This window comes from Lissotriton vulgaris, chromosome 2_1, assembly GCF_964263255.1.
Source record: "Lissotriton vulgaris chromosome 2_1, aLisVul1.2, whole genome shotgun sequence".
Lineage (NCBI taxonomy): Eukaryota > Metazoa > Chordata > Amphibia > Caudata > Salamandridae > Lissotriton > Lissotriton vulgaris.
Genome location: NC_141687.1, coordinates 1,027,397,081 through 1,027,422,084, shown reverse-complemented (window position 1 = coordinate 1,027,422,084; position 25,004 = coordinate 1,027,397,081). Strand labels below are relative to the sequence as shown.

General features: G+C 49.3%; 1 protein-coding gene across 14 annotated transcripts in view; it reads right to left on the bottom strand.

The window, feature by feature from the left end:
- Window positions 1–25,004, bottom strand: part of BAZ2B (bromodomain adjacent to zinc finger domain 2B) — a 1,380,234-nt gene that overhangs the window by 994,338 nt on the left and 360,892 nt on the right. For all 14 annotated transcript variants that reach the window (XM_086956655.1, XM_086956643.1, XM_086956644.1 and 11 more), the window contains exon 7: window positions 14,956–15,129. In XM_086956655.1, coding sequence (XP_086812781.1) covers window positions 14,956–15,129 — 174 coding nt within the window. The remainder of the gene's footprint in view (window positions 1–14,955; window positions 15,130–25,004) is intronic.

Genomic DNA, 25,004 nt, shown 5'->3' with positions numbered 1-25,004 from the left:
CCACAAGAAGCGGGTGCACAGGTGCGAAGTAGTGTCGGGTTTCGTCACGCAGGTCGATGGTGCCTGAAGATGAAGATGCTGCAGGCGGGTCGTCGAGGAGAATCCAAGAGTGGATCTGAAGTGGTGAAGACCTGAAAGCAGAGGGGACAAGGTTCAAAGTCACTAGCCAGTGACTACCGTGGAACCAGGACGGAACCAGGCGATGTCGGGTACAAACAGGCGATGAGGTGTAGCTTGTCTCCGCAGCCACGTGGACACGAGCTGTCCCATGAAGGCTCTAGCTGATGGCGGTGTCGGCAACTTGATCGGAGCAAACAGGCCTTGGCTAATGCAAGCCACGCAGGAAGTGAAGAAAGCTTATCACTCGGACCAGCAAGGTCAGAACGGGTGCTCCTTTTTACAGGAGCGAGGGCAAGTCTGGAGCAACCAGACCCGCAATGTTGATTGTAGGTTTCGTCGCCAAGATGGCCGCTAGCCACGTGGCAAGGGGCCGGGATGGCGCGTCGAGTGGCAAAGTGCAAAAGGGCCCCACGCAGATCGTGGAGATGCTGGGGGGCTGATCTTCGGTGCAAATGATGCTCAGTGGTGGGGCTTATCAAACCCCGAAGCACAGCGTCGAGGGTGCCTCGGGTCCTGCGCAGTCAGCTTCTCGGGGGTCTTTCGAGATTGCCGGTCCCACGTCTCTCGGTGCCTCCACAGGTCTCTTCTTTGCAGGCACTGTGGATCGGGCTCTGAGATGTCTGGGAGTCTGGGTCTCGTCGGGCTCTGGGCTCAGGCTCCGGCAGGAGGCGGCGGCAAAGCAGACGTCGAGTTGCTGGATGGTGCCTGTGTTCACAAGGTGGCCACTCCTTGGCCACAAGGGAGATGCTCTTTAGTCTTCTGTGCAACAGAATGTCGAAGTCCAGGCGTCTTCTTAGTTTCAAGTCGATTTCAGGATGATCTGAAGTGCTATGGCACTGCTCCCACTCTTATTCCCAATCTGAGGGGTGGATCACATGCTAGGCCCCTCCTCTGGGTGGGACCAGGAAGGGGGGTGGTTACACCCCCTTTCCTTTGTCCAGCTCCGTGCCAGGACTGGGGCTGGAAAGCCCCAGCACCGGTTTGGACTGGCTTATGCACGAGGACACCTTGTGTGCCCCAGGCATGTCTGATTCTATTCAGCCCTATCCTACCCAATACACAAAATCCTGTCTGGGGTCGTGCTCGCACCTCCCAAGGCAGGAAACCCTTTGTCCAAGCCTCCCTCGCTGGAAGGACTCCCAGCAGCAGGAGGTCAGACTTGTGTCTGTGGTGGCAGCATCCATTTTGTGATGCGGAGGCTCGGGTTAACTTTAACCGGGGTTCAGGTTATGTACATGTTGTGTCCCTCTAGAAGGGTGGAATGCTATCCCCGTCGACAGGACTGTCGAGGGAATAGTATTCCAAATCGTATGACACCTTACTCGACATGTTTTGATAAAGCCAAACCAAAGTTAGCATTTAACCGCGAGGATTATAATGCACTTAAGAGTATATGGTATGGCAATATCCTGGAACAGCTAAGGGAGTTGTTCCAGACAGCTGCAGACGGGCTCAGCTCGTGCCAGAGCACCATCTCACATAAAACCAAGCACTCTGCCTCCAGGATTGTTAAGGCCTGCCATAGGAGTGACTTATAGGTTACTATGTGTCCAGTTAGGTTAGATATAGATATCCTATATCTAAGTAAGAGGTGATTACACTAACTTACCCCAGCTGAGTGATCAGCCAGTTGTGTCAAATATGGAGGCCAGGCCTTGGGTGGCGCAATACATGCTGCAGCCCCTGGTAGGCCTTGGCTACACCTATGCCCTGGGTACCTATTGTACACTGTTACAGGGGCCTATAAGGTGAACCGGATCCAATTCGTAATGCACCTAAGGTACATGGAGTCCATTTTAAGGAGAGAGCAATTAGCCTGGGGCCCTGAATAGCAGGATTATTATTATTATTATTATTATTGGGTTTTGTAGAGCGCGTAGTCACTTGTAAGTATCCCAGCGCTAAGATCCTCACAAGCAAGAGGGTAACAGGGGAAGTGACAGGAAAGAAGAGGGGAGAAGGGCTCAAGAGAACAGGTGAGTTTTTAACCGTTTCCTGAATCGGAGATAGTCTGGTTCTGTCCTGAGAACAAGAGGAAGGGAATTCCAAAGTCTGTGTTGACAGAAAAGCGCCGTCCACCCGTGCGGACCTTCTTCACTCTAGGAATAGTGATGAGGTGTTCATGGTCAGATCGGAGCGATCTTGAGGCTTTATAATGCCTTATGAATTTTTTTAGGATGGAGGGGCCTTTGTCCTGTAGAAGTTTGTGTGCTAGACAGAGAGCTTTAAACTTCACTCGTTCTCTCACTGGGAGCCAATGTAAGTATTTCAGTGCTGGTTTGGCCGAGGATCTCGACGGAGTGTTGGTGAGAATCCGGGCCGCAGCGTTCTGAATTCTTTGAAGTTTATTAAGGGTTGCTTCGGGGGCACCCAGATAGATGGTGTTACTGTAATCCAGCCTTGACATAATAAGGCCCTGGATTAGCAGTTTCTGGGAGACAGGAGGAAGTAGTGGCAGAATCTTCCTGGTGGATTTAAGAAGCCCGAAGCAAGTTCCGGTGACTTTTTTGGCTTGCGTCTTGAAAGAAAGGTCTTTTTCAAGCCAGATTCCTAGGCTCTTGATCTCGTGCTTGGGGGCCGGAGGATCACCCAAGCAGGGTGGCCAAAGGTTCTGCGAGAGGGAAAGCCTTTTCTGGCCAAGGAGGAGAATATCCGTCTTTGAACCATTGAGCTTTAATGCCGAACTGTTCATCCATCCTTGGATTTCCGTAAGACAATTATAAAGGTCCGAGGGTTTTTGGTTAGGGTGAGATAGAGACACTACTAATTGAGTATCCCAGGCCAGCTAAGTCAAATACAAGCTAAAAACCAGGCAAAAAGTTTTGGGGGTAACCATAGTCAGATATCCACCTTCCTACACAGATGGTTAATGAAAAGTGAAAAATAACTGAGGATAATGGGAAAGAAGAACCTATTGTTGGCTCACTTGGTTCAGATAGGGTTAAGGAAGTTGGCTGTAGTATGAAAGGGCACACAGGGTGCATCTTTACTGAAGAATCTGCTGTAGGTGGGCAGGGAGAAAGCATGGTAGACACTACAAGAGCAAAGGTCTAATTAGGGATGATTAGAACCTTCCACTCTTACTCCCAAGAACTTTAAAGATTTTGCGTGCAATTTATTTAACAATTTGCTATTGTGGTTTTGTTTCATACATTCCTTGTTAGGTCTATGTTTAATTGTGTGCATGTCTCTATACATTGAGTTTAATCTATGTGTGGTTTTACTTTCTTATGTTTGTGTTCGGATAAGGGGAGGGAAGTGTATAGTATCAGTCTGCATGTTTTTAACCTTTTTTACACTGTAAATAAATAAATAAATAAAATCGTAAATCATACGTTCCTATATAGCGCCTTTCACCGTAAGGTCTCAAAGCGCTTGCTTTGGGAACCCGTCTTGGCTTTTCCCTGCGAGATAACCCCTACTGGGCATCCCCAAGGTGAAAGCCAGGCATCCCATCGCGGTGGGGCCGTAGTGGAGATTAAGCAAGCTATTGCCCAGAGTTGCAGAGTGTGAACCCATGATTCGAGTAGTCACCGAGGCGAGAATTGTCGAGACCGTGGACATTTTGAGCTCAAGACCCTGCCGCGTCGGGAATTGAACCCTGGTCCCGGGTCTGACCTCTGCGTCCGGGTCTGCCTCCTCTAACCGGTGAGCCACACTTCTCCACGATTTTTATCCTCCACTTCTTACGTTCTAATTCACTATTCCATTAGTTGGATGTTTACATATTATATTGATAAGGTGCCGGGAAGCTGTGTACAAGGTGTCTGCTATCATGCAAGGCTGCTAATTAAAGAACTCCGACTCTGTCTCGTACTTTACACCCTGAATTGGGTGCGCGCTAACGTTGAAGATGGCGATCGTGTGTTCATGAAAAAGGCCCTCTGATGAAATACTGCATTGTGAACATGTATAGTGCACACTTTGTCAGTGGTAGTGGATTGTGGTGGTAGCATAGTGCAGTACTGGCAGATACTAGTTTTGGAGCATAGTTACTATAATACTGCCAGGCCAGGGCATGTGGAGGTGAGGAAATGGTGGTAGAGTAGAAGCGGGAATGGTGGTAACATTAGGGCAGGCGGTGGCTGTACTGGTGCTACAGGACTGGTAAATTACGTGCTATAGGCAAGATTATATATAATCAGTGTCAAGGATAAACCAGACACTAACTCACTGATCACTTCCTCCACATGTTAATCTTAGAGGATCTACTACTGACATATTCTTAGCTTGAATTTTCTATAGCTGTAGTATGTTATGTCGAAGTCAGCTTTCGCTGACCCAAGAACTGCTCGCCATCTTTGTAACCAATATGTGGTTTTACAGGAGGAAATTCTGTGGCATGGTGGACTAAATTCTGTGGCATGAAAAGGGCTCATTATGCAGTTTTGCGAGTTAAGGCAGTTTATGCAGCATTTTGAATGTCATTTTTACATGTTTGGATGTCGATGCAGACCAGTCCAAACACGCAGAACTTTTACGCCTCACCACTTTCAAATGTCACCAGCCACCACTGACGATATGTAGACCTTCCAAAACCCTTGTATTTCTTGGTGAAAGAGCCTCTAGTCTGCAGACTCAGAGATCTTGCTGTCGCTCTGCCATCTTTAAACCTTTCCAAGGCAGCATCAGCTTTCTTTCCGAAAAGGCCTGTGCCATCAAAAGGCAAATCCATCAGAGCAGCCTGGACATCAGCTGAAAACTCGGAAGTCTTTAACCAAGCAGCTCTTCTAGTGGCAATTGAAGACCCCATGATCCTAGCCACTGAATCCGCAGTGTCCATACCACTTTGTATGACGTGACGAGCTGCAGCCTGCGTGTCAGATATCACTTCACTGAAGTCCTTCCTATCCTCCTCAGGAAGCTTAGATGTAAGCTGCTTCACTGTGTCCATCAAAGCATGAACATATCTGCCTAGCAAACAAGTAGCATTCGTGGATTTAAGGGCCATACTACTTGACGATAACACCATTTTGATCTTGCTTTTTAGAGTCTTTATCTCCAGGAAAATGGGGAAAAGCACCAGCCGATTTCTTTGAACAAGCAGCTTGGACCACCAAACTCTCAGGCAGAGGATGAATAGACAAGAATTCAGGATCTCCAGGTGCCACCCTATAGCGCCTAGCAACTGATTTTGACACAGCAGGAGCAGTAAGGGGCCTCTTCCAGACTTCCAATATAGGTTCAGTAAGTGCCTCAGTAAATGGTAGAGTTGGCTCAACCACAGAGGACGGAAAATGAAGAACCCCCGTAAGGACGTTAGAATTCTATGTCAGGACCGGAGGCTTCAGATTATGCTATATCTTCCTTCGCTTTATTAACATAAAGAAACCACAGCAGCTTAGGAAAAGATATGATAAGAACAAAAAATGCTTTAAACATAAAGCATTAACGTAATGTTCAACAAAAATCAACAACAACTCCCAAGAATCTCTTTGTTATAATCATAGTCCACAGTCCTTTGTCACTGTTCATCATCCCTATATAACCGGACTTCCCATCATCTTCCTCCTCTTTCTTCGCTGCTCCCGCAGCCAGATAAGTGCTTTTCTATTTGTCTTCTTTTATTGTGATTGATTGTCTTGCGGTCTTTGGGGACTCCTTGCATGGTTTATTTCCTTTCAGAGTCCCCTAGTTGCGGGAACGTGCTTCCGTTCCTACGCGACTTTTTTCCCACTTGTGTGCGGTGTGTACATAGACCGCAAGGGGGCGGCCTGTCGCCTCGCCGACCCTCCGGCGCGCCTCCGCGGTACAAGGAGCCACGCCGTGGGGTCTGCTTGCGCAGGGGCCGACCCTCGCGTACCCCTCTGACACCTGGTGATCCGGGTCTGTACTTTCACAAACTTGACGCCCTTTGGGGTCTGTATGGCGGTTTTGACCGCGTGAATCGCCTTCGGGCGAGATCTGTGCACCTCTTTATTCGTGTGTGGCCTAGCGCGCTTGAGGGGTACGTAGACCCGGTCCCGGCGAGGAGGGTCTGCGCGCTTGGGGGTTGGTGCAGCCCACCTGCCACGTCAGCTGGCCCAAAACGTGATCGCAGCCGCTGGGCCTGCCCACATTCGAGAACTTTCTCGGTTGCCGCCCTCCTGGGTGCCCCGCATTTGCCCTTGGTTCCGAGATGGAAGGGGAGTATGAGGAGGAGGCCTGCCCCTATCTGCAGGATGATGAGTTTTACCAGGCGGTGGACAACTCCATCTATCGTTGTGTGACGGAGGTGGTAGGGCCCATGGAGGACCGCCTTTCGGCCCGCATCGTGGAGGAGTGTGCCAAGCTGGCAGCGGCGCAGGTGCCGCCGTCCCCCGTGCTCCCGGGGACGTCCGGCGAGTTGCCGCCCGCTCCGAAGAGACCCCGGGGTGAGGGGCCCTCATCGGAGGCCCAAGGCGTGGATAAGGGCGCCTTCGAGCGTCTTCGTGACGCCTTCCTGGCCAAGGCGACGGCGGTGCCTCCGACACCCTTGGTGGATCCTGGCACTTCGGGCGGCCTGTCGACGGCGCCCGCCTCCCCGATCTACGACTCTCCGGACACGGATGACGACGGGGAGTCGACCCGGTCTTGGCTCCCGGCGCCTTCGGGAAAGGAGATGCCCCGAGACGAGTCGGGCATGCTGGACCCGGACGAGATCGTCCACCCCCGTTCCGCGGCCTGGGCCCCGGGGGAGACGGTGGCGAAGTTTGTCGCGGGCCGGCTGCGCAAGCCCCTGGAGAAGGAGGCGAGGGGTTGCCTGCGCGGGGAATGCCCTCGGCCTACTTTGGAGGGGAAGGTGGCCATGACACCAGAATTGGACCCCAAGATGGCCACCTTCCTGGCGAAATTCATGAAGGACCCCAGGAAGGGGATCGATCGGTCCTGGCGGGCCTGCCAGGACAAGCTGTTGGATGCGGTCGGGCCCGCCACGAAGATCCTCGATATGGCGGAGGAGGCTCGAGCGAATGGCACCGCCATTTCACCGGAGGTGCTCTCCAACTGGGCCCAGAGGGTGATCGTCTTCTTGGGCAACGCCAACTGTGCCCTGTCCACGGAGCGGCGGCGGTCGCTCCTTATTAAACTGGACCCGAAGCTGGGGGACCTGGCCTCGTCGGAGGCAGGTGCCGTGGCCCAGGGTGGCCTCTTCGGTGAACCTTTCATCCGCGAGCTTGGGAAGTTCGTGAACACGTTCACGTCGCTGGACAAGGCACAGTCCAGCATCAAGAGGGTGTTCCACCAGCGTTTTTCTGGAGGGGCCGGTCGCGGCAGGGGCCGCGCGATCGGCCGTGGTCAGCAGACCAACAACCGTGGACAAGGCTCCGGAAGAGGTCAGTACCAGACCTCGGCCAACTACACCAATTTCTACCCCACCAGGGGACAACGCTATGGTGGAAGAGAATTCCAAAAGAAGTCCGGACAAGGTAATGCCCCCGGTAAGTGTACTTTGCTTGGATCAAGTTCCGATTGGGGGGCGGCTGGCAAGCTTTTACGGGGAGTGGGAATTGCTCACTGCCGATGCTTGGGTTTTGCAAACTGTGAGAGGTTTCCATATAGAGTTTCACGACCAGCCAACTCAGGTGAGGCCCCCGCGCCCGATGGTTTTCTCAGATTCCGACGCGCGATTGATAGACGGGGAGGTCTCGGACTTGCTGCGCAAGGGAGCCATCCGCCTATCAACACGCCACCCACATGGGTTCCTCAGCAACGTCTTCTTGGTAGACAAGACGGATGGGGGCAAGAGGCCTGTGATCAATCTCAAGGAATTCAATGGGTGGTTGGTCTACCGTCACTTCAAGATGGAGGGGATCCACCTCCTTCGGGACGTGCTCCTCCCTCGGGATTGGATGGTACGACTGGATCTCAAGGATGCCTACTTGGTCGTTCCCATCCACCCCCCTCATCGTCGTTTCCTACAATTCCTGTGGGACGGCCAGGTGTTCGAATTCACCGCCCTGCCGTTCGGCCTTTCTTCGGCCCCGTGGTGCTTCACGAAGGTCCTTCACCCGGTAGTGGAGTTTCTCAGAAGCCAAGGGGTCCGTATGATAGTATACTTGGACGACATCCTCCTCATGGGGCAGTGCCCGGAGGTGCTGGCAGGACAGCTGCGTCAAGCGGTCGGCCTGCTTCAGCGACTGGGGTTCGTCGTCAACGGCTCCAAGTCAGTCTTGGTTCCCACTCAGCAGATCACCTTTTTAGGTTTCGTGGTGGACTCGGTGCAGGCGGTTTTGAGCCTGCCGAGCCGGAAGGTCGCAAAGATACGACACCTGCTTCGGCAGACGATCGCGAGGGATCGTACGTCACTGCGCCATGTCGCCAAGGTGGTGGGTCTTCTGTCGTCCTCCATCCAGGCGATTTTCCCAGGCCCACTGCACTACAGGGCTCTTCAGCGCCTGAAAGCGCAGCATTTGCGCCGTGGGATGTGTTACGATCAGTGGGTTCCCCTCACGGACGAAGTGAAGGAGGAGATGTCATGGTGGCTGTCTCACATGGAGGCATGGAATGGGCGAGCGATCTTCGGGTCGGCCCCGGACTTAATAATAGAGTCCGACGCCAGCAGGTCGGGCTGGGGCGCCCGGTGCGGGGATTTTTCCACCGGCGGCGCCTGGTCGTCAGAAGAACAACAATTGCATATCAATTGTTTGGAGCTCCTTGCGGGCTCCTTCGCGGTTCGCTGCTGGACCAAAGATTCGGTCAAGGCTTGTGTCCTGCTACGGATGGACAATGTCTCGGCGGTCCGATATGTGAACCACCTGGGAGGTCCTCGGTCCCGCGCATTGGCGGATTTAGCGAAGGACTTCTGGGATTATTGCCTGTCTCGTCACATTGCGGTGACGGCGGAGTATCTACCAGGCCAGTCCAATCAGGTGGCGGATTGGCACTCTCGACATCTCAGGGATGCCAGCCAGTGGAAACTGGATCCGGGAGTCTTCCGGTGGCTACACTCCCTTTGGGGCCCCTTCTCGGTGGACCTATTCGCGTCCCGTCTCGACCACCAGCTGCCGCGGTTTTACAGCTGGAGGCCGGACCCTCTGGTGGAGGCCACGGACGCGTTCTTACAGGATTGGAGTCGGGAACAGCCGTTTGCGTTTCCCCCGTTCTCCATGATCATGCGGACGGCGGCTCAAATACGCCGCCAGGGTGCGGACCTGGTGTTGGTTACACCGCTGTGGAGGTCTCAAGTTTGGTTTCCGGTTCTTCTGGAACTTTCCTGGGATTTTCCAATCCTACTCCCCCTGTTTCCTCTGCTCCTGACGAGCCCGGATCGGGAACCTCACCCTCTCGTCATGCAGAACACTCTCCGCCTCGTGGCGTGGAGGCTCTCAGGAGACGCTGGACGCTCCCGGGCCTTTCGGGGTCAGCTGAGCACTTGCTCTCCAAAGCATGGGCCGATAGTACGACGAAGCGTTACAGATCCGCTTGGCTTAAGTGGATGCGTTGGTGTTTACGAAGGGATTTGGATCCCATGTTCGCCGGCCTTGTTCCCGTGCTGAATTTCCTGGCTCATTTGGCCGACAAGGGCTTGGCGTATAGAACGATCAATGCTATCCGGTCGGCGATTTCTGCGGGCCATGATAACATCGATGGCCACCCGGTAGGGGAACACCCTTTTGTGTGCCGACTTCTGCGTGCGGTTCGCCTCGCTCTGCCGCCGGAGCCCAGGTACTCCGTCCTTTGGGACGTCAATTTGGTTCTGAACCTGTTCCTATCGTGGCCAGCGAATCCTTATCTGTCTCTGAAGGAGCTTTCGGCGAAATTAGCCATGTTGTTATGTCTGGTCTCTTGTAGGCGCGTCTCGGACGTGCGCGCGCTGGATGTTTCTGCACGCATTTTTTCCCCGGAGGGGGTTACTTTCACGGTGGGTCGACGCACTAAGACGTCGTCGCGTTCCATTTCTTATCCAGCCTTTACTGACACTCCTAAGTTGTGTGTCGTGCAATGCCTCAAAGCATATGAGGACCTGACATTGGATCTTCGCCCTCCGGGCGAGCGTCAACTGTTGATTGCCCTGCGGAAGCCACACAAAGCTGTCTCCTCCCCCACTATCGCTAGGTGGGTGCGTTGGGTCATGCAAGAAGCGGGCATCAATACTTCTCTCTTTGGAGCACACTCCGCCAGGGGGGCCATGGCCTCTAAGGCATTCTCGGTGGGTGCTCGTCTGGAGGACCTTATGCGAGCGGCGGACTGGTCCTCGGATTCCACCTTCAAGAGGTTTTATTTTAAGCCAGTGGTGGATTTAGCTCAGTTGGTGGTAAGTAAGCTTTAAACTAGCATAATCTGAAGCCTCCGGTCCTGACATAGAATCGAAATTTGCCTAGCTTACGTAACGGTAAGTTTCAATTCTATTAAGGACACGGAGGCGAGGATTATCCCACCCGGACTACGGTGGTGTCTCTACCCACCCGTATGGCAGTAAGTAAAGCGTTTTCCTTTACGTTGTCAGTACTGTGTTGTTCACTGAATGCTCCTCGCCTTGTTGTCGCCTTTTACTGGGCCACCTCGCTGACGCTGTTCCTTTTTTGACAGGCAACGACGGTGCTAAACAGGACCAATGAGGCTTAAGCGTGATCTGCGCGAAGAAAGAGGAGGAAGATGATGGGAAGTCCGGTTATATAGGGATGATGAACAGTGACAAAGGACTGTGGACTATGATTATAACAAAGAGACTCTTGGGAGTTGTTGTTGATTTTTGTTGAACATTACGTTAATGCTTTATGTTTAAAGCATTTTTTGTTCTTATCATATCTTTTCCTAAGCTGCTGTGGTTTCTTTATGTTAATAAAGCGAAGGAAGATATAGCATAATCCTCGCCTCCGTGTCCTTAATAGAATTGAAACTTACCGTTACGTAAGCTAGGCAAATTTCGATTCAACTCCACAGATGGTAAAGTCAAATTTAAGAGTTCTGCAGCTTTCTTAATTACCACATGGTAAGGAGCCACATCCTTTGAAGGTGTATCAGACACAGCAGGCAACTCCTATTCGGGAGAAAGGTCCAAACCACTTGCATCCTGCAGCTCTTCGAAGTAATCCTCCTGATCCTGAAGTTCGCCTTCTGCGAACTCAGGTTCCTCATAATTTCTCTCCTCCATAAGGCGCTGCGCTCTACGCCTCGACCACTCTATTCGAACCGACGCCGTCGGATCCGGTAACGACTCCGGCGGAGTCGGGGCCAGCGTCAAACGAGGAGCTGGAGCCGCCTTAGAATGAGAAGCTGGTACCGGCGTTGAACCTCGATCTTGATCCCGAGTTCGCTCCGGTGCCGGCGACGCCGTGTACGGAGTCGATGACCTCGGTGGAGCTGAGCTATGCCACGGTGGAATCAGCACCGGCATAAACAGCAAGAAAGGCGCCGGAGCATAAGCTTGAGGCACGCCCAGATTAAAAGACAATGGACCCATGGGACCAGCCGCTGCACCAGAGGGGTACATTGCCCTCGCATATACACCATACATGGCGTTTAAAAAATGCGAAGGGTCCTGACCTGGACCAGGAAACTGAGGGTACGAACCCACCGGTTGCTCCTGAGGAGGCTGTACCGGATTCGACTCATCTTGTTCCTCGGGTTGGTGAACCGGAGTCGCCGAAACCAGAGGAGCTTCAACTTCCTCTTCTTCATGCACCGAAGACTGTTACGGATACAGAGACGGATTCGATTCCGGATTCGGTGTCGGCTCCTGAGACTGTAAAGGCGAGGCCTCACCTTCACGCTTAAGAGCTGGAGAAGGAGATATCATGCCCTTATGATGTCTTCGAGATTATTTCTTTTTTGAGTAAGACTCCCTGCCGGAATGGTGTCTCGAACTGTGCTTCTTCCTCCTAGGTTTCTTCTTCGAGGAACCCGAAGCATGCCCCGAAGCCGACTTCGAAGCCGACTCTGACCGAGACCTCGACTGCGACCTCGTCTTTGACTTAGATCGTCTTGATTTTGACCTCGAAGTCCTCTGGGCATCCTTACCCTTAATTTTGGCGAGAAGGAGTTTCGCCTCCCATTCTCGAAGAGCCTTTGGATTCATCTTCGAACAGGAACGACAACCCTTGACATGGTGATCCGAGCCCAGACACTACAAACAGTCACCATGTGGATCGGTAATGGACATCATCCTGGCACACGAGTCGCATGGCTTAAATCCCGTCTTCTTCGATGACATCTTCGACGGAAGACAGCACTCCAACAGATACAGATATAAAAGTTCACAATAGTAACAAATTTACTATCCACACAATAGAAGATCCCAAGAAACTGTTAGCGTCGACAATGCGGAAAAAAGGGAACTGATGTCATCACGCCGACGTAGGCCTAATAAGGGGTTGGTGACGTCAGTCGGAGTCACGCGCGATGCCGTGCTCCTATGACGTCGTCCACGCCGGCGTGCTACAAAAGAATTTTCCAAACGTTGCTGACGCAGAGGGATATTCACAACGTGAGGAATCCACTGGCAGATGTATCTATCAGAAACATTGTTACATACCATGCAGAATCAATATTTAGAAGAGACGCCTTAAAAGTGCCCCTTACAAATATCAATTTGTTATGCCATTTATTAACCCATTTTGCAATTTTGTAACATGTTACCGAGTTGCTATATCAAAACAGGACAAAATTCCGTGACAAATGGGCGCATGCGGGCCTTGGACGGGGTAGGTGCGGAAGCACGAGCATCCCGCTGAAACCTATTCCTGGATGCTTGCACAATCAGCGCCGCATAGCCTCAGGAATCGTAACTCTGAAAGAGGGCACACGTGTCAGTATCTATCTACGGAGATCGATTGATTACTCTAGGAATTGCACTAGGGTATCCCACGTGTTTGACAAGATTATCATTATGTAACCTTGCATTTGCCCTCCTATTTTTTAATTTGAGGTGCACTTTATCCTAGGTCCTGAAGAAACGCTACCTATCTTTTAAACACCATAGGCGTGAAACATGTCGACCTCATGACTAGGCACACCGGCACATAGAAGCCTCACGTGACACACTAACCTGTTGGTTTTTTAATCTACCAAGGACACCACGTGAATAAAACTATCCATGACTGGATGCCCTTAGGTATTTTTAACCTCACTTGCACGCACCACTCCACCTCTTTTATAAAATCCTTCCTGTTATCAGCCCCACCCCCACACCTGCACACACCCCGCGGCGTTTTCTCTTTAAAAGATCTCCGCTAAAGAGACCCTTCGGGGGCCCGTCAGACATTGCAGCGCCGGTCTGACGAGGAGCACAAAAAAGCCAGATGATGAAGCATGACATCCTTCTGGGTGTGTGAGGGCGAAAGAGAGGCACGACTTGGTCTTCCCCTTCGGGAGTGTATCCTTGAAACCAGGGATAACCATCTACCTCTTTTCTCTCTCCTTCCTTCTCTTCTACCCCTACTCTCTCTCTTCCTTTTCTTTTTTGTGGGCGACATACATGCGCCCATTTATCACAGAACCTTGTCCTGTTTTGACATAGCGACTTACATAGGAGCACGGACACTGGACCTTAACAAGCTCCCGGTCCCCCCCTCTTCCTCTTGTGTTGACTCACATGTTAGCGAGTCACAAAATGGGAGTAGTGGATTTTAAAAGCTATTTGGTGATCACACACCCTGTGATTTTGCGAATTGTAGGCTTTACAAATGCAAAATGGCTTCATACATCAGGTGTCTAAGTCTTTAAAAATGCTTGTAGATGAGGTACAGAATTTTGAGTGTGAGCCATCTTGGCTAGAAAGAAAGGACCTTTGGTGACAATCGATTAAAATATGCCTGCCTGTAGTTTTTCACTTAATGTTGGTAATCCAGCAACAAATGCTTATTTGCAATCTAATTTCAGAAGAAATGTCTTCCGTGTCTATGTAATTTATAGAGAAGCCCTTTGTGTAACTATCTAATTTGAAATTAGTTAGAGCAACGATCTGGAAGGAGACCAAGATATAAGAAACGTGTATAACTAAGCTACACATTATTTTAGATGGGGTAGAATTCCCACATAGGACTATTAGCGTGCTTGCAGCATGAACTGATTACCAATAAAGATTAGCTTCTAGACAAAAATATTAACCTTTATTTTACTGATAGTCACATATGCACTGAAGGAGACAAGTTTTCAAGTGCATTTAGGTGCTGGCCCATAATGGAGAAATTATGCTTACTTTAGAAAGGTACAATGTTGAACCTCCCCAAATAAATGTACCTAAGGAGTTCTCCAATTGAATCTTGCCCTAATGGGAGAAAGGCCAGAGTTAAAACCGTTTTTCTAGATTTGCTGCATTCCATTGTGGGATTACAGAACGACAGATATTCAGCTCATTAACCCACCACCTGTTGCACGAGTCTCAAATTGCTTTCTCTGAAACCAAGTTTCACAACTAGTTTACAACCAGACATGGCAGGCACATCTCTCAACTATAATCCCCCACAACCAATTACATAACACAACTGGATGTAAATGACCACGGCTATGGTTTTGGCTTCAAATACCACAAATCGTTTGATAAGAAGAGAGTAGCCAAGGTAAGCAGAAAATGGTAACTGGGCATACCTGAGAAGGGTATGACCTATGCCAGGTGGTTATAAAGAATGCTAGGAAAGTAAACTGGAAAATGCTTAGTTCAAGTGTGGTGCACTTAACAAGTGAGATGCGATAGGAATAATGTATATTCAGACACAGAGTACCTCATTATTATACTGCAACTTAGTTTAAAATATATATTCCAAGAACAAAAAAATCATTAGAAAATGCATAATTGGAGTTAATTACCAAATTAATCTCAAAAGATATATTGAGTCCTGAATTTTAAAAGCAGGGCTTGACAGAAATACGCTCCAGTTCAATATAATACAAAGCAAAGAAAGTTGAGTTAGCCATTCTTGGATTGTTAACACTCACCGTAGTCTTTTTATGTTGTGCTTCAGACTCAGAATCAGAATCATCACTTTCTTCGATACTTTGATCTTCCTCCATATCATCTGAGTCACTACTAGTAATACCTTCACTTGATGACTCTGACGAGGTGTTTGAATCACTATCACTAGAACTTTCATCATCCTCTTTTCTACTTTTCTGTTGAGAACAAAATGAGCAACATTAGTATTCTTACTATATTTTTTTATTTTCTGTTACCTACGTTCGATGATATAACTGCTTATAAATGTTTTAAATTCAAACAGCACTTCTCAAATCATGACCAAAAGACAAAATAAACAAAGCAAAGATTGACTTGACCTGTACATTAACAGCAATGGTACCTACTTAATAAGGTTACTCAACAACTGCATAACTAAGATGGGGTTAATTTTCAGTCCCAAACCTAAAGTTCCCTATACAGCAATGCATAAACATTCACTTAAACATTAGTCTGTGTTCATTAACCAGAACAGTGAAAAATCATACATTATTTTCTGAACCAAGGTTTACTTCTGACACAAGCACTATTCATTAACACAAAAGACGTTTGTGGTCTAAAGTGACGTAAGGATATCTAAAAATAGATTAGAGTTTAATTCCTGTAAGCCTATGACTAGGCTATGCAGTTTTTAGAACTAAAACACTCACCCACCAGGAGATGGTGTGCTTCATCACAGGGAATCTCCTCACACCAAAGACCGATGGCAGTGGTGTGGGCTACAACCTGCTGTCACCTGGACAGATGGTTAAAAAGGGAGGCGATCCTACAATGTCATAGGTGTGGGAGTAGGTAGCAGATGGCAAACACAGAACGGTTAACGCCACCTATTGTTGGGTTTCTAAGATTATTTATTCCTGTCTCCAGAGGGTAGAACTGAAAAACATGAGGTATAATTCAACCCAATATGAAAGGTGGGTGGGAGGTCGAGATGTTTCTGTCTGTATTGAACCTTTAATGTAGGTGGGAAGGATGTAGATCGGGCCAAAACAAACAAAATACATCGCTCTGACAGCAGTAATCAATGAGATTCAAAGAATATGAATAAATACAACAAGTGGTGCTAGTTAAGACATTCAGCTACTGGCAACTGGAGTCACTTAACTTTGGGCGTCAACTCGATGTCTATGGTTGAGAGGTGGACAGAACTGTGAGAGTATCTTCCATAAAGAAAAGGCCCCTCTAGTGAGGGCGTTAGTCCTACAAATTGGATAGTATGGACATAGATACACAACAATGAACGCCAATCCATTTCCGTACATTACTGCCTCACTTTAGACCACTAGCATCTTTTGTGTTAGTAATATCTCTAGGAGAATGTGCTTAGTGGTCTTAATTTACTCCTCTGCTCCCTTAGGTGATATTACAAACACCTTTTAATCACACTGAAAGTATAAAAAATTAATTTAACCATGAAAAAAATGTAGAAAATATTTAATAGAAACATTTACGAAAGGATCACTTAACGTGCATATCGTTTAGAAGTTGGATTAAAAATAAAACTGCTCAGCATCACACAAGCAGTGTGGTCTGTGTGAAGATGATGTGACAGGCATAGAAAATGTATAACTATAAACAAAAAAAATATGGAAAATATATATTTACTGTCATGCCTTTTTAAAAAAAATTAACAGTCCTCTATTACCATGAAATAAATACAAATGTGATTTTCTGACATGGGTATAACATCAGGCTAGAACAAATTGCGAATAAATATAATGAAATGGACAAAACTCCAACTCTGCCTTTCTCAAGAGCAGATGTGTATACCAATGTTTTATACGTTTATGCTCAGGAGGCATGTACAAGTTAAAATGAACTAACATAGAAATCTTCAACAAGTTGTCACAAAAAAAGTTAAAACAAACCACATTACACAAGCTCCCTAAGCAAAGAAAGTGGGATAGGATAGCCAACTCCACTATGCACACATTTACAGATAAGGGAGAAGAGCAGTCCAGATATTAACAGAAAACCCTAGTGGGGAGAGAAGCCAAGACAACCGCCTAAGCAACTGTACTTTCCACAGCTTTCCACTCTACCTTCAGGGTAGTAACATCAGGGATCTGAAGGAAACGGTGCCTCACTCACATTGCAGTCACTTACCTGACTGGTGAAGTACTGCCAAGGGATCCTTGTGGGCAGAAGCTGCAACAGCAGTGGGTGAACATGTGAGGCTGAGATTATGGAGCCGTCCAGAAACACAGAAAGGTAATCGGGAGTCTTGGCCTGAATCACAGAAACAAACAGACCCACTTCCGCTCCTCCCTCCATAACCCCAAACAGGTAAATGATGGAGAAAAGCCTGTTGTAAGGCCCTTCGGAAAAGGTGCTAGATTCTGCTGCTCTGCCTGAGGGAGTAGGGTTGCACAGATAATGGGTCTGGACCTTTCCAAAGAAAAGCCTTCAAAGTAAGAGGGGTGGGCTCAACAAGGACTGAGGCGTCCCCAGAATACCTTGGACTTGTAGTTGAAAAAACCCAAATGCAGTAGGGGAGCCACAACAATAGGGCTGCTGCCATCATGGAAATACTGAAGAATGCAGACGAGTTAAACGGCCGTTGCATTTAGTGGAAAGGTTTGATTATGCAGTGAACGGATTCAAACTAAGTAGACAACACCAAACACCAGATATGGCCCAAGAACTAGACATGTGAGAAGACAAATCGATGACATTGTGAAAGTGCTGACAATGGAGAAACCTTGAATGTATACACTTGTCAGCATGCTCCCACTAGAACCATTTAATCTGTAAAGATTTCCTGAGACTGTAGATGGTCTTGCTGAGCAGCAAGATGGCCACTCCTTGGAGGGCTCTGCTGGCCGAGCTAAAAATCCAACCATTGAGGGCGTGGCTTGGGCATGGAGCGTGATGGCCACATGTTGGTGAAGCTCCTTCCTTCTGCAGCCTAAACCACACATCCGAGAAATGCCCCAAAACCGCAGCTAGGAGACTACTCAACCATCACTTTTAATCCGCAACCGCAGTAGACGCCGGGGACCGCAGCTTCACAGATCGAGAGTGGTGCGCCGACTGGGCCCAAAAGCCCCATGCTTGAGTTTGTGCAAATCGCCGGGGACTGACAAGGGACACTGGCGTTGTTGTGACTGGACCCCTGGGGCACATTCAATACCGACTCAGCGAGTTAATGAGCATATCCCCGACTTCCAATACAGTCAAGAGTCGGTCGCCCCACCTACAGCGGAAACGAGAGGCGTGAGGAGAGACTGCCACCCCCGCCTGCGTCCGTGGCGGACTGTGCGAGCGCTGCCCTGCGGAATACCCTGGGGCGAGTGCAGCCACGTTCAAACCGTGTGGCCCTGGAATTTATTGGCAGGTTGAAAGAGCGCACTGGATACCAGGGGGAAGACCTAAGCTGGGAGTTCCCCCTCGTCCAATACTTGCTAAACTCCTGAATTTCAGAGACCGCAATATCATACTGCAAACCGCTCGATTGAATCCTGCACTCAAATATGAGAACAGCGAACTGTCCTTTACAGGTTTCACCGTAACAGTCCAACGGCAAAGGAGAACCTTCCTCAATGTGAAAAGACAATTAAGGGACAGAAATATCTGCTACGCAATGTTGTTCCCTGCAAAACTCCGGGTCAAAGCAGACGGCAAGGCCTGGTTTTTTGAGACTCCAGAACCAGTGCAGGAAAGGCTGGAAGGTTCGAGGCAGACGAAAGATCACAATGCACGATGAAGAAGGGTCCCTTTTCTCACAAGTCAGTCATTCTCAGGCTATTGACCCACAAAGCTTGACGACTGCAGAGGACCCGGTCTGCTGCGCCATTTTATCGGACTTCTCCCTGGAAATATGTATCCGAAGAATCAAGAGGACATTACTTACGCTAAGTGACTGTTAAAAATAGAGTTTGTTCTTGTAAATGGAATGGGGATACATCATGCGGGCAGACGGCCGCATGGAAGGTATTTCCAAATTTATAGTTAATTTAGAAGATTAGAGCGACAGGCACTCTGCACTATTGAGGAATTGGGCAGTTTTAGGCTCAGAGTACGGGTAAGCAGGGAGGGGGGTGTTGAGGTTTATGAGTTTAAGCATTTCAATTGCCTGACAGCCAAGTACAGCTTGCAGTCGGGTATGGGTAGAATGGTGCACAGACATCAATATCTGATGGCCCTAGCAGACTAGCACTCAGCGAAGAACAAAGTGGCATGAACCAGTGGGAGGAGACTCAGGATTAGACGGGGAGAGGTGTAGCGGTGGCAAAAATAGGCTCAGCGAGTGATAAGAAACTCAGGCTTTTATCCTTGAATTTTATTGGTTTAGGAGATAAACTTAAGAGGGGAATAGTTTTACATTTTATTAAACAACATACCCCAGACGTGGTGTTGCTCCAGGAGACATACTTGGTATGAGACACATGTAGGGCACTGGATAGGTGGTTATGCACTCTGGGTTCATTCCAGGATCGCGGGTGTTGGCACCATGATGCGTAAATCCTTTCCCATGTCAGCTGAGCATACCTGGACTGACGAACTGGGCAGGTATGCAGCAGTGTCCGGGAGGTGGGAGGCTGGACAGCTGACTCTGGTAACCGTTTACATCACCCCGGGACTACAGGCTATTGCGTTCAGGGACTTGAATAACACAATGATACAGCTTCCAGAGGGGAGGTTGATCTTTGGGGGGGTGGGGAGGGGGTTTTATAGGCTTCAACTCCGTGGTATGTGGTAGGCGTGATCACTGTCCTCCCAGAGACTTCGGACCCGCACAACAGGTTCTGCCCACTTTCCTAGACGCTATTGGATTGACGGACGCATAGAAGGTCAGCCATCCCACCGATATCTAGTTCACATTTAAATCCGGGGTACACCATAGCTTCTCTCGTATTGACTACATCCTCAGACCAGCGGACCAGGTTGGATACATTAAGGAAGTCAGACACAAAGCGCGAACATATCTGACCACTCTCCCATGGGTGTAGGTGGGGAGGGGGGAAAGTCAGGTAGGTAGAATAACGCCCATAAACCCATGGCACCTGTGCAACCCCACTATTAGGCATAACATTATACTGACCATTGAACACTACTTCCGGCGCAATGAGTGATCGGTGCAAATGCTCAGGGAGGCATTTAAGATGGTGATTCGGGGGCAAGCAATCTCTCAGATAGCTGGGGCAAAAAAAAGAGAAGAATGCTGAACAAATTAGACTAGGAGGGGAGATCTTACAACTTGAAAGGGACCGGTTGGTGTCCGGTGAGCCTGATACAACACACAATCTTAACCTCAAGAAGGAAGAATACAAAAGCGTAGCCACACAAAGGGACAAACTCAGTAGAATATACGAGCATGGTAACAGAGCAGGAAAAGTACCGGTGTGGCTGGACCGACGCGATCATGCGGATCCTCTGGTCACGGAACTCACGGCTGAGACGGGGAGACAATTTGGATACGTAGTTGATTGCAGACTAATTAGCCAAATATTACACTTGAATATATAAATCCCATTTTACTTACCCAGCGGAAGATTCAAAGGCCCTGTTAACTGACATACAGCGACCTACACCAACAGAGGCCGACAATGATTTACTAGACCGTGATCTCACAGTCGAGGAAGTGGTGCGAGCCGCCAGAGACCTGCAGGGGGGGAAGGCAATGGGCCCCAACGGCCTCCCGATAGAACTACACAAATTGAAACCCGATAAACTACCCCCCCACCTTAAAGCGATGTATGAGGAAAGCCGAGAGATCGACCAACTCCCTCAAGATCAAAGACTCGCCACAATAGTAGTGATACATAAAGATGGCAAACCCAGGGACCAGTACTCTTCATACAGGCCTATTTCACTGCTAAATGCTGAAGTGAACATATTAGCAAAATTGCTGCGACACGCCTGGTCAGAGTAATTTCTGGGCTGGTCCATCCTGACCAGTCGGGCTTCATGCCTGCTAGAAACACCTCCCGAAATCTCTGTCGACTCCACGGGGTGCAAGGGAGAGTAGATACGCTGAGAGAGAATGAGGTGGTGGTGTCCTTAGATGTAACCATGGCATTCAACACCATTGAATGACCTCATCTCTTCACAGTGCTCGAAAAGATGGGGTTTGGCCACAGATTTATTGGGTGGGTGAAGCTCTTCTACACAGAGCAACTAGCGCAACTGGTAGTGAATAATAAGTCTGGGATCTTCAACCTTGGAACAGGGACAAGGCATGGATGCCCCCAGTCCACGCTGCTCTTTGCTCTGGCGCCCCTGGCAAGCTAGGTCCAAAGGGACCCGATCGTCAGAGGGTTGAGATCGTTGGAGGAATAGGAAGACAGCATCTCCCTGTATGTCGAAAACATCCTGTTGTTCCTAGAGGCACCGGGAGCCTCAATAAACAGAGTCCTTAATATATTCCACACCTTCGGCAGATACTCCAGATACGGTATTATTGGACCAAGCCGCTGCTCTACGTACTGGGGGGGGGGTGGGTGGGGGGGGGGGGGGTGGGAGGATTCCACTCTTGCCCAGGGGTTGTACTGTGGCAGAAGCAGTGGAAGGCTTTAAATACCTGGGCATATATATTACTAGAGACCCCAAGAAGTACTACGACTGTAATCTCCTGCCATCGCTGCTGCAACTCAGGAGTGACATATAACACTGGAAATCTCTTCCACTGTCCCTGCTGGGCAGGGAGGCGCTATTCAAAATGTTGTCCCTACCTCGCTTTCTGTACATCGTACATAACTCGCCCATCCCGGTGACGAGAGAGCGAACAAAGAGCCCTCCTGTGGGAAAAAGGGAATCTAAGAATCTCATTTCCTAAATTGGTTTGGGGATGGTACGATGGAGGGATTGGGCTCCTGGACACGAAGAGGTACTACTGGGCCACACAGTTGGCAGCTATTAATCAGGGTACATACAGACCACCAGACGACCTGGGCAACCGAATGGATAGATGGCTTCTGCCGGGGGGTTCCTACGCCAGGGCATTTTTTTCCAGACCTGCTAACTTGCGACTGGGCCTACGTTGCATTCAGTTCAGATTTGGCACACAACACATGAAAGTCTGGGTTGGGACAAGAAAAGCACAAAGGCCACCCACCCTGTGGGACTCCTATTTGTTGGGAGCACTTCGTAATACCAAGGGCTTTGATAAGTGGGATCTGATTGGACTGTCTAGGGTGGCTGATGTGTGGGAAAAAAGGCAAAGTGGTGGACTTATCCGTCTTGCAACGTGAATATGACCTAGCAGACTCAGAACTATTTAGGCATTATCAAATGAAGCATGCCTTGCATGCAAAAATTCTGCTGGGGGAAACACTTCCTGAAGCATCGCCACTGGAAGGCAGATTTCTCGATGGCTACATGTCCCAAAAATAAATATCCCTCACTTACTGTACACTAATCAATCAAGTATCCGACCCCCTTCTGCGACTTCGGGAAAAATGGACGGACGACCGGTCAGGAATGGACGACGAAGACTGGATGGAGGCTCTTGCCTCCCCCAGGGAAGTGGCAATTTCATCAAGGCTTAAACTGGTGCAACTAGAAATCCTCCATGGAATATACTACTCTAGACCAGCCTTAGTATGGCTGGGGTATGGAGAGGACTCCAGATGTAGGCGTACTTGTGGGAAGGAAGGCACTTTCATACATATTCTGTGGGAATGCCCCAGCATCCGTAAATACTGGGCAAGGGTGCTCAAATGTATGGAGATGGTGCTTGGTCAAGACCTGAAAATAGAGGCCGGGGTGTGTCTGCTTAATGTGTGGGGACCAACAGATCTGAGTTGCAAGGAGAAAAACTCATCAACCCTGGGCCACATGGTAGGCAAATACAACATTGCTAGACTATGGGGAGGTAAGCGAAGCCCTCGGCCTAAAATTATGGAAGCAAGACATGGACTGGTGGATGTTTCGGGGAAAAACAGTGTATGTCTCTAGAGGGTGCCCGAAGAAGTGGTCCCAAATATGGGCTAAATGGAATGTCGATCGTGGGAATATTTGTACTCTCCCCCCTCTTGATGAATCTATAATTGCTAGTCACGTCGAAAACTAACAAATATACCAGTGAGAGACAAGTGTACCATCCAGAACCTATTTGTACCTAACCTGATTATTTCAATACCTAATGACTGTAACATGTATAATTGCCATGCTGTCTATAATAAAAAAAAATTATTAAAAACACACACATTGTCCGGTTATTTTTTTGGGGTAGTTGGTACAGGAAAAATCTGGCACAGCCCTCTCATACGACCCAGATTCGGTCATCAGAACCTGGGGGCTCGGTGATCCTATCCAGTGCCAGCAATGAAAGTTGTAAAACTTGGCCTACCTGTGACCTGGCGCAAGGTGTATGGCGTAGAGGAGCACGCCAAGACTGCTTGGCTAGAGACGCCCTGCGCTGCCGAGCTGGTTGACCAGATTGGGGCTTCCGGGAGCTTATGGGCAATATTTGCACCTATTTCTGTGACCTGTGAGGGCAGCCTGACTTGCCTATTATCCCATACTGGCGCTGAGAGCCATGTTGGCCGGGAAGCTGATCTGCTGTTGTCCAGGGACCGATCGCAGCTGTGTGGAGTAGCGGCACTGGGGCACCCGGGCTCCAGCGAATTCACCTGGTGAGCGTTGAGGCCTCCCCGGCTTATGGACACTGCGACACAGCATTTAGCAGATTATCTTACGAGTCATCTTCTGTGCTACTCCCCGACATGAAGTTTCAGATTTGTGTGCTGGGGGGATAGGGCAACGCCTACATGCTCGACTAGAGTAATTGACACAACACTTATTTATGAGTCAGTAGCAAATGTCCTGGATGGACTTTTATTCTCCACTCATCACACATGGAACTCTGCTCCTGAGACTGCCTTCGCAACATTGTGACCGGTCTCCATTCGCTGCGCCACTAACGCGCACTCACTGGCCGTCTACTGCTTGGCAATCATCACTATATGTGGTTGTCAGTATTAATGCAACAAAATTGGGCTTCGATATAGCTTCCACCACTGTGCAGAGGTGCAGAATAGCGGTTTTGCGATACACCCACATCCTCAGCAATGTCTATGGCCCCAGGCAGGTTTTGCCTACCACAACTGCCCACTGTATTTTGCAGGCCCCTGCAGCATCCACTGGCTGAGTACACATTACACTAGCCCTACAGAGTCTGCTCGTGCCCCCCTTGCCGGTGGAAACCTGTGTGTGGTAGGACTCTGGGGCTCTCCAACCCTCTGCCTGCCGCCTCCCATGGATGCATGTTAGTTGGCTAGACTCATGTTAATTACGTTATATCATGAGCAAGCACAATGTTAAGCAGTCCAAGCTCTCCTTCGAGGGCAGTCGCCTCACTCACCAGACTGACCAGGGCCAGGATGCGAACCTCACCATGACAGCAGGAAATAAGTGACACACAAGACGATGATCTCCATGTGTTACTCATAGAGGTGAAAACAAGCATACAAACTATTGATGCCATACTTGACCTCCGTACTAGCCGCTTAGCCATGTTAGGCGACATCTCGACATCTCAAAAAGAATGAGCTGGGGCTATTCGGGACTAGCAGTGGTGAAGTCGGGAAAAGCCTGCGGGACTCGGGTGCAGCGCTAAAAGCACACGCATGCACCAATGCAAAGTCAATGATGCGTAAAAGTTACCGAGTTACAGTTTTAGGAGTCTTCCGACTGGACTAGAATAACAAACTTTAGACTTCGACACTAGAGGTGTATACCAATGCAGGAGCACCGGCGTTCATGAGTTACCTCACCCACAGGAAGCGGGTGCATAGGTGCCAAAGTATGTCGGGTTTCGTCACGCAGTCTGATGGTGCCTGGAGATGAAGATGCTCCAGGAGTCCAAAAGAGAAGTGTCCGGTTGGATCCAAGGGTGGATCAAAGATGTAAAGTACCTGAAAGCAGAGGGGACAGAGTCTGGGTCACTCAGCAGTGACCAGGGTGGAACCAGGAAGGAACCAGGCAATGTCGGGTGCAATCAGGTGGTTGTCGTGAAGCTTGTCTCCGCTGCCACGTGGACTCTGGGGCACCGAGGATGTCCAGGAGTGGATCACGAGCTGTCCCACGA